This window comes from Populus euphratica, unplaced genomic scaffold (assembly GCF_000495115.2).
Source record: "Populus euphratica unplaced genomic scaffold, PopEup_1.0 scaffold1818.1, whole genome shotgun sequence".
Lineage (NCBI taxonomy): Eukaryota > Viridiplantae > Streptophyta > Magnoliopsida > Malpighiales > Salicaceae > Populus > Populus euphratica.
The window spans coordinates 1-13,534 of record NW_011501637.1 but is presented as its reverse complement, the minus strand read 5'-3'; the positions used below and the strand labels follow the sequence as shown (position 1 = coordinate 13,534).

Genomic DNA, 13,534 nt, shown 5'->3' with positions numbered 1-13,534 from the left:
ACCCTTCACGCTCTCTCCTATTGGTCACCGCCCCCCAACCACATCAGCCGGTAAATGAGACATTTTGGTCCCTCAACTCTTTATCATGTATTAATCCGGTTCTCTTACTAAATATGGCTACAGTAACACATCCTATACCATTAGATTTTGGCATTTTGCTGCCCTTCACAGCAACTAATAAAAAATTGACAAAAGGATCATTAATTATAGAAATAGAAATCTAAAAAGGAATGATGTCTCTAACTCTTAAAACTTAGGATTGAACTATTTCATATCACACTTTGAGAGAAGCGAGATCTAAAATTACAATTGAGAGAAGATTTAATCAACTATATCATGTAAGTTGAGCCGTGTTTTGTCTTTTTGGACCAAAATTTAAGTCAAAGAAATAGAAATTAGAGGAATGGTTTGGGATAAAAGACAGTTAAGGATCAAATCAAAAAATAAAATATAGTTGAGGGATCAAAGGTAACATTAAACCCCACATCATCACCAGAATTTCTATCGCCGTTGTTTATTTTAAGACAGAAAATCCTAGAAACTTGCTTGTAAAGATTCTAGCATCAAGCCTCTGCACCTGTTTTTGGGAGAGACACAAGACAAGTGAAACTGGGAAACAACAGCCCCGGAGGGTCTTTGCATATTCTTCTATTTGTCTCTTTGTCTGTTTAAATCTCTCTCTCTCTCTCTCTCTCAGCCGTTGATCTTGAAAACAAAGAAGAAGAAAATAAAAGGGGGAGTTCTTTTTACTAGAACAAAGGCTTTTGTTATCCAACTTGGACTTCCACCTCACTCCTTTTCCTCCCTCTCTCTTCAAGCCACGAAACCAGGTGCCTTTCTCTCTCTCCCTCTACAATTTTCACTACTTCCATGTGCATGTACTAGCTTCTATTTTGTGTTGTTTAATTCATCATGTTTATGGGATCTACATATAGTTCTGTTTTATGAGATGTATTAGCGGGGCTTGGTTTGTTTTTCTGTTCATGATAAAGTTTGTTCTTTGAATTTGTTTTGTGTTTTGTGCAGTTTGGTTATGTTTTCATGAATTGGGTCTCTCTCTTTTTTATCAGTTTTAAGGTTGCTATTATTAGAAACTAGCTAGTTCTGTTATGTTTTCTTTTATTGTACTTATTTAAGCTTTCTTGTTGTTTATGCTTTGAGTATTTATGCTTTGAGCTTGAAATTTTAGGCCATGCGTGTAGATAAGTGTATATTCTAGTCATGTAGTTTGGGATGGATGCTTGCTTTTAGTCTATTTAAAGAAACTTATCTCTGGTAGCTTTATTTTACTTAAATCAGAGAGTAAGATCTAATACTAACTAGGTTTGACAGAAAGAGAGAATACTGGAAGCTGTCGACAAAGGGCTGAAATGGATTTATGGATTTTGTTTGAGTATATTTAGAGGGCTGATGCCAGCTTTGGATTTTAGTCTTAGTCTTGTCAAGATAACGGTTGGGTCATATGAAAGAGCGGGGATCATTCTAAATAGAACAGTGCTATTTTCTCCTAAAGCCATCGTAAAAGAATCACCTGCAAAAACAAATGACACGTGAAAAAATCTGGTTATTTGTTCATGTGTTTGTAGGAGGTTCTACTAGCAGAACAATTAATTTTCTTTTAGATATGTAGTGAGAGCACCATGATCTACAATGCTGAGGAGGAGGATGTTCTTGAGAACACTGATGATTTATGCAGATTTTAGCATATAATTAAAAGGCTACAAATCAAATTGGACTATTTGAGGCTTGGGGGGGGGGTGTTTCCAATTCAAGCTAAGAATAAGCAACTCCATTTTGATGCTTGGTGCATTCTTGAAATTCATGAAAGTTCAAATATTTCCCCAACTCCTTCAAATATCATTTAGCGTGTCATTTTTTCAGCTTTGGGAGAGCCTGTAATCTCCAGACAGATTTGGGATGGATCTTTTCTCAATCTTGTGAATTGCAGATTGAGAGCATGCAAGCTTCTGCTCCCAACTGGCATAGTATAGGAAGCAACCTTTATCACCTGTCATAGAGTATTGCAATTCAGAAAAAATATTGACGTGGAGATTAATGTAGTGCAATTTCCTTGGGAAGACTTGGTTGCATTTTGGGTTAGTTTGATTGATATTGTAATTACTGATGGCCATTTGATAAGCAAATATGGCATCTGCGTTGATGTTTGTGAAGCTTAGAATAGCAGGGACACACCTGCAAGTTTTTAAGTGAATGATTGTTGTTTTTGGACACTTCAAGTGCTTTATTTTTGCTTAAGAAGTGCTTGCTAATATATTGGGAAAATGGGCATAATATAAACTTGTATTTCCAGTAATGATGTTTCCTTTGCCTGCGGCTGAATCTTTAAATGATTCTCCACTGTTTTTTCAATATCTTTTTTAAAGTATTGGATTTGAGCAAAGTGATTTGCAGATAGATGGATGGAGAGATAAATCATAGTTGGTAATTTAAATTGATAACTTATTGTCCACAAGGAGTGTAAAAATATTCACAGCCAATATGGATGGAGCAGGGTTACTTTTGAAAGTATATTGTAGTTCAGCCCTGGTCTAGATTGTTAGGAAATTTATGAGATTACTATGAGGCTGTATTATTTTATACTAGGTGGTGAAGGTTATTTACAAATGTTGAAATGGATTAGATGGTCAGTACAGTGACAGAGACATAATTGATCTGAAAGGGAACTTCACCTACAAAGACTTGTGACCGTGGCCATATATATGTGGTTGGGATTTATGGCTTTGTTGAGTTGTTTTGTAATTCAATATGTTAAAGTTTTCTTCGTAATCATAGATTTTTTTATTTTCACCAAAATGTCACAGGAAACGCATTATATGTGGGGAAGCCATTGATAGCATGATCTTTTAATTGCACGGCTAACCCTGATTTTTTTTAAAAAAAATTATCCCAGGAGGGGTAGCAAGCTAGAAACAAGCATTTTAGCTAAGGACCCTTGGCTATTTCCAAGTCATTAGGGACTATCGCTATATATTTTGCTTGTGATGTAAGAACTTGATGACCATCTCCATGTGGAAGATTTTGTACATTGGTTCAGTGCATTGGTGGCTTTGGCTGTACACTTTCTGTTAATGTTTAACACTAAGATCATTGCTTCCATGTATGACAATGACAGTTAATTTCACAATAATTGCATATAATTCCTGATATGGGTTGTAATCTGATATGATATTGGCAGGTGCTTTGTAGATATTGTTCAGGATACGCTAGATCTAAATATAAATTGTTGAAGTTGGTCGTATTTACTGAATTTGATCTATGGGGACAGGGGAAGAAAGCACTCCTGCTAAGCCTTCCAAGCCCACATCTTCAAATCAGGTTCCCTTTCTCTCTCTCTCTCTCTCTCTCCCACACACACACACACACACACACACACACACACACACACACACACACACACACACACACACACACACACACACGATTGTACAAACACACATGCACAAAGATTCACATGCCAGCAAGCGTACTAACCCCTCTTCATTGTGTATACAGGAAATACCCACAACACCTTCTTATCCTGATTGGTCAAGTTCTATGCAGGTTTATGTTTATAAAATTCATATTGATATAAATATCTGCAGAAAAAACGTTAAATGCTCATAACTCGGCTTCTGTTTTAGGCTTATTATGGTGCTGGAGCTACCCCGCCTCCCTTTTTTGCCTCAACTGTAGCCTCACCAGCCTCTCACCCCTATCTATGGGGAAGCCAGGTGGATATCTCCTATTGTTTGAGAAAAGCATGTCAGTTACCCTTATCTGACGGAGAAGCCACTTAGGTTTTTTTTTTTTTTTGTTCTGTTGACAATTTTCAGCATCCTTTAATCCCACCCTACGGAACTCCAGTTCCATACCCGGCTTTATATCCTGCAGGAGGTGTGTATGCTCATCCAAACATGGCCCCGGTAATACTTGGTGTTTCTTATGCAAGATTTTTTTTTCTTTTGTGTGTGTGTGTGTGGATGAATTCCCTTCTAGAACCATAGCCAAATATTACTATTTCCCACTCATAGGATTCTATAATTCCTGCCTGTTATTTGGTCATATGATATTTCTTATTCATCATCTCTCTTGCAGACACCAAATTCAGCCCAGGCAAATATAGAGATGGAAGGAAAGGTCCCGAATGGAAAGGGCCGTGCTTCAGCTAAAAAAGCCAAGGGAACTTCTGGAGGCAAAGCAGGGGAGAGCGGAAAGGCAGCTTCTGGTTCTGGAAATGATGGTGCCTCCCAAAGGTTAATTAACCTTAAGTTTATTGGTGATTTTTCCCTTTGAAATGCTTATACATTCAATTCTTGTGATATTGACATATATGCTAACTGAACAGTGCTGAAAGTGGTAGTGATGGCTCATCTGATGCCAGTGAGGAGAATACTAACCAGCAGGTATTTTTCTGTGCACTCTCATTATTTGCTTTCTGTGTGCTCTTATTGCTTAGTGCGAATGATGAATATCATGTAGAAGCATAGGTGACCTATCCCAGAAACTGGTTTTATTTAGTTTGTTCATGCTGTAGAAATCCAGACGCCCTGGATATTTTTGGAATTGCAATTTTCTATGCTAAACTAGCCAATAGAAAGCGTGTTTACTTGATGATTTATCTTTTATTTAATGAATACCTGCCTAAATATTCCAGGAGTATGGTGCAAGCAAGAAGGGAAGCTTCAACCAGATGCTTGCAGATGGTACATTTCTCTTCTCTTTTTTTTTCTCTACCTGTTTTTGTTTGTTTGCTGTGATAGCTTGCTAACATGTTGACTTTCTTCACAGCCAATGCACAAAGTACCTCAGCTGGAGCAAATATACAAGCTTCTGTGACTGGGAAACCTGTGGTGTCTATGCCTGCAACTAATTTAAACATTGGGATGGACTTATGGAATGCATCTTCTGCTGCCGGAGCTACAAAAATAAGACCAAATCCATCTTGTGCCACATCAGGAGTTGTTCCTGCTGGAATGCCTGAACAGTGGATTCAAGTATGAGCGCTGCATTTCTTGTATCAGTCTTGAGCCTTTTTTTTAATCATGTAGTAAAATTCAGTTTCTGAAAGTCAAATTTTGCTGTATGGTCTAATCACTAGGTTTGTATTTCATTTTTTTCATGTTCATGTTGTGCTGTGTTCTGTTTTTTATTATTATTTTTAACTTCTAATAACTCAAATTTTGTGAAAAACTCATACACTCAGTGGCTTTCTCGTATCTCACAAGGTACAGTTCAATTTGTTTTTGAGAATGATAAAGAAGGGGTGTTATTTACAGGAGGCTGTTTTCTGTTTGTCCGCGCAGATATTAGGCTATCTGGATTCCTTTTTCTTACACTGAATTATAGATTTGGGTTCTGACAGGATGAACGTGAATTGAAAAGACAGAAGAGGAAACAATCTAACAGAGAGTCAGCCAGAAGGTCCAGATTACGTAAACAGGTACTGTTGTAGTTTGTGCCTTTTCTTGTCATTGAGTGTTTGCTTATTTCTTCACCATTGTTAGTGCCAGTACAGATGCCGGATCTCCCACTTCTTTTATTTAGATCTGGAGTGATAGCTCGGTGGTAAAACAGGCTACTTAAACTTTCTTTATCAAACTCAGTAGTGAAGGATGATTCTCTAAATCAAATAGAAATTTATGAATAGAAGTCCACCTTCACGGCAACAGTCTTAAGTACACTTAACATGTCTTGAAATAATTTCACTACCTTTTCATTGGCCTAAAAAAAGAGCTCAACAGCTTAAGAACTTTTTTACGGTGTAAAAGCCCCATGATCCTTAAGAGCCCTTTCATAGTTCAAGGTCCAAATTAGAACTTGCTTGTTATCATTCTTTTAATATAAAAGGAAAGAAAGGAAAGCTTCTTTGCATTGTTGTTCGACATGATGTAAATTTTGGGAAACATTTGCTGTTGTTAATCTCCTGTTAAAATATGCTTATATCTATTGCTTTGATTTTTCATCTTTACCAGGCAGAGTGCGAGGAGCTACAAGCCAGGGTACAGAATTTGAGCAATGACAATAGCAATCTCAGAAATGAATTGCAGAGTCTCTCTGAAGAATGCAATAAGCTTAAATCCGAAAATGATTCCATTAAGGTTCATTTTTGTCACTGGACTTTTTTTGAAGCCCTTTCTAATTTATTTAGTGATTGGAACGTGCAACATTAGCATCTTTGCCATTGTTACTTAATATTTATTTTTGTTTTCCTAATCATAAAACAGGGTAATGAAATCCTTGCTAGAAGTTAATCAGTACATGACACCACTAATTTAACAAATGTGGGTTTGCTGTCATAACAGGAGGAGTTGACACGGTTGTATGGACCAGAAGTTGTAGCTAAACTTGAACAGAGCAACCCTGCTTCGGCTCCGGAGTCTCATGGTGATGAGGGAGACAGTTGACAGTAAAGACTGAGACATAACTTGGCATCCGGAACTGGAAGAATATTTTCGTGAATTCCTCCCGTATATTATGACTACCATTAGTCGAACATAGAACATTGGCTTTCCATACTGATCCATACCTTTAACCCTTTAGTTTGTTATAGAAAAATTTATTTACAAAATTTTAACCGGAGCTAGTAACCTTAATGAATCCATGAGCATTGTTGGATTATTAAGTTCAATCAGCTTCTCTGGTTAAAAAGGAACCTCTTTTTTTCCGCCTCCTTGAGGGGGAGTCTTAATGTTAGCTTATAATTCTAGCAAACATAACCTGGAAAGTGAGGAAATGGCTTCTGCTTTTCATTCCAAATCATCAAGATCCGATGTTGGCTTAGTTAGTTTGTTTAGGAAATCTGGAATTTGTGCATTATTAGACCTCAGCTTTCTGTGCAAACAAAGTTTAACAATCCAATGCGAGATGTTAACCGTTCAGAACATATTCTTTCATTAAACGAAATAACAGCTGGATGATAAAGCATTGTCTAGTTACAGATTCGCCTTACATTGCAAATTCAAGATCGAGCACGGCTGGTAGATTCCAGCACAAAGTTGGGCGTCTAATCACAGATGATGACTCTTATACTGAATACTCGAGAGTAATCCTGGCAATTATTAAAACAACAAATACAAGCAGCAATCGTCTGTGTTGTTTTTGAATTGTTGTTTCATATTTAATATATTTACATGTTTTTTTTATCGAAAACCTGACATGGTACAGAAAATGAACAAAAATCAAACCATATTTTTATTTCTTAGCTTTTCGGTAGGCTAGGTGCTAATCTAGTTATCTTATTCTTACATACAAGTGTAAGCACAACTTCCGTGATCCTGTTGAAAAATCTAAGCTCATAAGCAACATATTGACTGGAGTCTAAGATAGGTTTTCCTCAGCTGATTGGTAAGGGAAGCAAACTATGATGAAAGGAATTGAGAATTTGAATGATAACGCCTCAATGATGGATGGGAGAGCTCTTAATCCTTTGTCAGGGATTTGAAATTGGGCACATGAATGGTTAAGGACAGAGTTTCAATCAGCATGATAAGATTCAGTATCCAAGATTGTTGTTGTCTGCTCTTCAATGGCAGGGACTTCAGGATGCCCTTCTGGGTGATTAGGGGCATCCTTTAACATTTGGTCAGCTGGTTCAGAGAAAGATTGCAAAGTTTCAGGATTGGCCAGAATGGAGATCGGTAGCATTAACAAACAAACTAAAACAAGTGCCAACATCATCCAAACCTGATCCCATAACCTTCAAAAGCATTCTCTTAGCATATTGAAGTTCTGCTCGGTGATTGCTGATGAGTTTGACCTGCAAAATTGAAGAAATCAGATCACTTTAAATTTGCATTTTCACATGTAAGATGAAAATCAGAACAAAAAGGATGCAGTCTACATGCAATATTTTGATCAATTACAGGGAACAGAATAGGAAAAAGTCGTTGGTCTTGAACCATCTTAAAGTAAATTGGAAAATGGACATGAATGCACTTCAGAGTTAAGAATTCATATAAATTACAATGTCCTAAACTTGATAACAATAAAGAGTGCATACCATTTCACCATATGCTATGCCCATAATCAGATCAACTCTAGCTTGATGCCTCGATAAGAATGGACGCAGGTGGTTCATATACAATTGCTTAGCCCCCTGTTTGAAAGTAAGATATTCAATTTCAGTATAGGTTCATCCCATGTCTTGATCAAATATACTTCATCATGCTGTGTATAATAGAGATGTGGCACCACAAAATGCCAATGTGATGAATATATCACTAGCTCCTAACAAATGATAACCAATACACAAGCTAGATTTATTTTGTCGACATGTATAAAATGACATAAGATTGAGGATATTCAATCAGAGGAAACGACTCAATTCTATCTAAGGAGAATTAAGGAGTTTAGGATCAAAATTTACTTCAGCAGATGGAAGTTGAAGCCACACCAGAAAAGCAAACTTCATGTGATAATACATCGGAAACCTGGAGAAAGATAAACAATGATCAAGGACTAATCAAAGTAATAAATAAATACATAGATATACAAGTTATGCATGCTACGTATCTCTTAACTCCTAGATGGAATATTTTTAAGTCCTATGCAGCATTTACAAGATTAGAAAGAACTAGTCCTATGGAACCAAATCAGATGATTTAGACTTCAGAACTAAAAACTCAGGGTTCAGAACTTACCAAGAGATCAACTTGTCTGTAAAAATCTCAGCAAGGGTGAAAGATCCATATGCTGCAATTATAGCAAGATACTCAGGAAGTATGAATAACAATGCCAAGAGATAAGCGGGTCCCCAACTACAACCATCTCTCAAAACAAAACAAAATATAATAAAAGGGCATAATTATCAAACGTCGAGCACCGCACAAATATGTATCATAAGCTCTGTAGATATGCATTGCTTTGATTGACTGCTCAATTAATGCCAGACATAAAGTAGAGGGTGCGGTGCGTCAAGATTCCACGTCCACTTTGCAACACAGTAAAAGGCATGAAACACAATACAAACACAAGGTCTTACTTATTTGTTTCTTCCTACCTCAATACCCATGTAAACATTCAAAAGAAAGGGAACAGACATACTGAAAACTGGAAATTAGAATTGAATAGCTATTATAGGACACAAGTAGGGAAAATTTTACTCTATGAAGAATAGAATGAAGATAGTCATTGCCTTAAAAGTAGGTTGAAAGAATTTAAAAAAAAAAGGCACCGATAACTTATTTGTTTCTGAGAACCAATAACAAATTTTCCATGGGAAAAAGGATGAGAAAGAAAACCTAAGAAACAGAAACTCTCGAACCTGCCCAGTACATTAGCCACTTCTGTTCCTCATTTTCATCTTTTCTCTCAATTGCTTTGAATGTATTGTAGACAGGTAAGACAATCCCCACAGAACAGCTGCATGAGTGGGGAAAAAAATCAAGTTAATTGCTACCATCTTCTGGCATCGAATGATGAAAAACAGGGTGAAACAATAGATAGCGGCTATCCAAAACCCAAAACTGGAATCCTAGATAGACATCTGGAACAAAAAATTATTCACACCTTAAGTACTAAAAGAGATATATATCAACATGGATGCCAAAATGAAAACTATAATTATCAAACATCCATCAATCAAAACTCACCATGCTGTTCTTACTACAATGTTAGATCCAAGTGGGCAAAGAAGTAACCGCAACCCGACCTGCTTCACATAATAAAAAATCATAAACACAAAATTATTTAAAAACACACAAGGATTTATGCAAAATCCACAACCTCAACCCATAACTAGGTGGTGTTGGCTACATGAACCGCCCCCCATCCGACAGTGGGCAGATGTGCTCACAAAACAGCCATCCAAAAAATGGGACTAGCCCATTTCAATTACCCTTCAGTTTAACACCCTTATAGACCCTTCCCCTTTCTTTTAGCCTCTTTTCAAACTACCCCTAGCTTCACCACCGGTCGCCGGCATTCAATTCTATCATGGGCTAAACATTCCATAACCCTTTGAGACACTAGATCCCTCTAGAAGACAACATGCCTCCTAAATAAGGTTCAATTGCAGTTCATTCACCAAATTTAATCAATTCATATAATTTTTAATACTGCACCGGTAATGGCCCACAACAGCTAGCATAATTTTAAGGCATCTAAATCATGAAATCAGCTTCTTCAATTCAATTACAGTTAATTTTGTCTGTTCTCTTAAGCATCGAATGAAATAGATCCGTATATCCATAAAAGCTACAAAATTGGATAATTAATGGGATTTAATGACTGATAAATTAATTGCGTAAAACAATAGTAAAATCGAAACCGTAACAGATGCTAGTTTTTTGTGTAAAACATAAGAAAATCAGGATGCTACTGTAATTGCTAACCTCGTTCGCTACGTTGGATCCCAAAAAAGCCATTCCTGGAAGGAATCGAAGCAGAGAGTTTCTTAAGTTGTGAAACTGAGTGCTGGGCAAGAAAATAGGGTTTATGGCACTTTTTGTCCATGCACTCTTGGTTTCTTTTCGATCTTGCCCTTGGGTAGATTTTTTTGTTATTTTAACAATTTACCTATAGATTAAAACTTCACCTGAGTGTTAACCCATGTCTCGGTGATTCGAGATCTGAGTCTTGCCAGGTTAAAAATAAAAAAATAAAATTAACGTGATAACATTTGATTAAAAATCTGAATAGTCTCGTAACTCGTTTAGGTCAGGAAAAACTTAGTAAAAAATAATATTATTTTTATTTTTTAATTCAAAAAAATTAGTTAAGCTAAATTAATCGGGTAAACCACCTAATCCAAAATTTATCTTAGATTAACATCCAATTAGATTTAAAAACTATGATTCTATCTTTTATTTTTATTATTATAAATTCAGTTAAGGTTATCTGTTAACCTATCAAGCATATGTGCATTGGGCATAAAAGAATTAATATGTGACAATTTTAAAAATAAAATAAAATCTAAAATTTAATACTATAGAAGTTAATTAAGAATTATATTTAAAAAAGTTGTATACTTTATCTTATAGTTTAAAATTTTAATTCATGTTCTGATTTTAATTAACACTATAATTATTTTTAAAATATTAATTCAAAATTATCTTGAATTTTGCGAGAAATAGTGAGAAAAAAAACTTCCATCTATCATGTTTGATAAAGATAACGACTGAATAGTTTATATTTTGAAATTAATTAATTAGTCTTTATAAGATAAAATATAATTAAATAGTATAAAAATCGTTATTTATGGACGGGAATTGGTGCTAATTACTGATAAAATAGTTTTTCTGAAAAGAATTCAATTTATGTTTTTTTTAAGAAAATATTGATGGAAATTTAATTCCATCTATAACTCCATAAAAAATTACATCTATAACTCCATAAAAAAATTAAAAAATATTATAAGAATATTTATCACGAAGCATCTAATAATAAAATAATATAATTAATAAAAATAAAATAAAATAATAAGAACAAGAAAATTAGGGGATGAAAAAAAAACTTTTATTTCTTAATAATTTATAGTTATATATGTGTATCTTATATTCTCTTAACAATATTTGTATTTATAAGCACATGCACATTAATATTTTTAAAGGTTATAAAAAGATGTAGATTTAAATAAATTTTGAAAAATTTAAATAAACTTTATGATAATAAATAAACATTATAATAAAAGGGTGTAGAAAGACACTTAAATATTTATATATATTGTATGATTTTATAATACTCCCTTTTAAATGTCTATTATATAGCCTTACATATTAAAAACTTTCTCATTAAAAACCTTGCTAGAAAAATCTAATAGGACAAAACCTAGACTAAAATAAAAAAAAGTGTATTGTGTATTAACTCTTCATTATGAATATATCATCTCAAATTTTTATTTCATTCCAATATTTTGTAGCAATTCTTCAAACATTGTAGTTCGTAATATTTTAGTGAACAAATCTACTAGATAATCTTTCAAGTTAAACATCAATGTCACCATATTTTTTAAAGTCATGTATGAAGAAAAATTTTGGTGAGATATGTTCTATCTCATTTGATGTATTCTCTCTTTAATTGAGTTATGCATGTAATATTGTCTTTATACAGAATGGTGGGAGTTTCTCTCATAAAAGATAAATCACATATTCTATGAATATGTTGAGTCATTGATATCAGCCACATACGCTCACATCTGGCTTTATAGATTGCAAGTATTCAACATGATTAGATGAAATAACAACTAATATTTGTTTTGTAGATTTTCATGATATAGTAGTATTATAACCTATTTCAGATCGACCTTTATATAAATCATATACCACACGCAAAGAAATAACCTGTTTCAGATCGACCTTTATATAAATCATATAAAAATTTTGCATCAATATATCCAACTAATTCATAATTAGAATTATTTGAATAAAATAAGTTTATATCCATATTTCATTCTAAATAACAAAAGAAAGTGTTTAATTTCATTCCAATATCTATAGGTAAGAGATGAACTATGTCTTGCTATATTAGGTTGTGTATCATTAGCAAGATACATTGGCACACCAATTACACTGAAGTATGATACTTTAGGACCGAGTAATTTTTTATTATCCTCACAAGGTCTAATAGAATTTTTTTTAACATCAAGTGACTGAACAACTATTTATGTACTCAATGGATGTGTTTTATCTATATAAAATCTTTTAAAGACTTTTTCTGTGTAAGTTAATTGATGAATGAGAATTTCATCTGCTAAATGCTCGATTTGCAGGCTAAGATAAAATTTTAATTTTCTCAAATTTTTCATCTCAAACTCTTTCTTTAAATAATTTATTGTCTTTGGTATATCTCCATGAGTTCTAATAATATTTAAATCATCAACATACACAACAATAATAACAAAATCAAATTCTGATTTCTTTAAAAAAACACATGGGTATATAAGATTATTATTATACTTTTCTCTCAATAAATATTCACTAAGATCATAATATCATATACATCCTAACTGTTTTTACCTATATAAAGATCTTTGTAACTTGATTGAGTAAACTTTTTGGAGGATTTGAATTATATACTTCAAACATTTTAAATTCTTCAGGAATTTTTATATAAACATCATTATCAATTCACCTATATAAATAGATTATAACTATATCCATTAGACATATATAATAAAAAATAAGAATCAAATATCACAAATAAAAAAGTTTGAGGATAATATTGAAAAAAATTTATAGTTTTATAAATTATTTTAAATAAAATAAATAATAAAAAAAATAAACCAGATTTAAAGGAAAAATAAATTGAATGATGCTTTAAAAATTTAAAGGGCCAGGGGCAGAAATCAAGAGAAAAATAAAGCCCTTAATATCAAACCAGAAATTAATAAGCTACATGTGACATTTAAGAAGCGAGAGGATGCCAAGATAGTATTAATCATATCAAGAAAGGTTGTCTTCAACCATCTAGGTGGTGGCCAAGTGGTAAAGACTTGGGACTAAGGAGTTTGTTCCCTCTGTGGTCTCAGGTTCGAGTCCTTGGTTACTCATATGATGGCCACTGGAGGCTTACATGGTCGTTAACTTCAGGGTCCGTG

The 13,534-nt window shown here is 33.9% G+C and overlaps 2 protein-coding genes across 3 annotated transcripts; one reads left to right on the top strand and one right to left on the bottom strand.

Annotated features, from left to right (window-relative positions):
- The first annotated feature begins 535 nt into the window (after window positions 1–535).
- LOC105118197 (G-box-binding factor 1-like) lies at window positions 536–6,658 on the top strand. Of its 2 annotated transcripts, none has more exons than XM_011016091.1 (12): window positions 536–830; window positions 3,287–3,336; window positions 3,514–3,561; window positions 3,642–3,731; window positions 3,834–3,923; window positions 4,096–4,253; window positions 4,346–4,403; window positions 4,655–4,703; window positions 4,789–4,994; window positions 5,363–5,440; window positions 5,973–6,098; window positions 6,303–6,658. In XM_011016091.1, the coding sequence occupies exons 3-12, from the start codon at window positions 3,556–3,558 to the stop codon at window positions 6,402–6,404; spliced, it is 963 nt and encodes a 320-aa protein (XP_011014393.1). In that variant the 5' UTR covers window positions 536–830; window positions 3,287–3,336; window positions 3,514–3,555; the 3' UTR covers window positions 6,405–6,658. The 2 variants fall into 2 exon arrangements, with proteins under 2 accessions (XP_011014393.1, XP_011014392.1); XM_011016090.1 differs by having other exon boundaries at window positions 3,197–3,336.
- Window positions 6,659–7,176: 518 nt separating this feature from the next.
- Window positions 7,177–10,443, bottom strand: LOC105118196 (HVA22-like protein k). The gene is made up of 8 exons (XM_011016088.1): window positions 10,332–10,443; window positions 9,591–9,649; window positions 9,263–9,360; window positions 8,640–8,691; window positions 8,366–8,429; window positions 8,000–8,095; window positions 7,684–7,756; window positions 7,177–7,586 (listed from the first exon to the last, which is right to left on the bottom strand). Exons 1-8 carry the CDS (start codon window positions 10,362–10,364, stop codon window positions 7,474–7,476), a joined length of 588 nt encoding a protein of 195 aa, XP_011014390.1. The 5' UTR covers window positions 10,365–10,443; the 3' UTR covers window positions 7,177–7,473.
- Between the last annotated feature and the right edge of the window lie 3,091 nt (window positions 10,444–13,534).

What these genes read in the sequence shown, in the direction of transcription:
- LOC105118196 (XM_011016088.1), bottom strand. Translation starts at nt 10,364, where the DNA reads ATGGCTTTTTTGGGATCCAACGTAGCGAACGAG. An exon ending in ATTGTAGTAAGAACAGCATG is followed by an intron (nt 9,361 to 9,590) that starts GTGAGTTTTGAT and finishes CCACTCATGCAG; the next exon opens with CTGTTCTGTGGGGATTGTCT. An exon ending in TTTGAAGGTTATGGGATCAG is followed by an intron (nt 7,587 to 7,683) that starts GTTTGGATGATG and finishes TCTCTGAACCAG; the next exon opens with CTGACCAAATGTTAAAGGAT.
- LOC105118197 (XM_011016090.1), top strand. Translation starts at nt 3,277, where the DNA reads ATGGGGACAGGGGAAGAAAGCACTCCTGCTAAGCCTTCCAAGCCCACA. An exon ending in AGCCCACATCTTCAAATCAG is followed by an intron (nt 3,337 to 3,513) that starts GTTCCCTTTCTC and finishes TTGTGTATACAG; the next exon opens with GAAATACCCACAACACCTTC. An exon ending in AATGATGGTGCCTCCCAAAG is followed by an intron (nt 4,254 to 4,345) that starts GTTAATTAACCT and finishes CTAACTGAACAG; the next exon opens with TGCTGAAAGTGGTAGTGATG.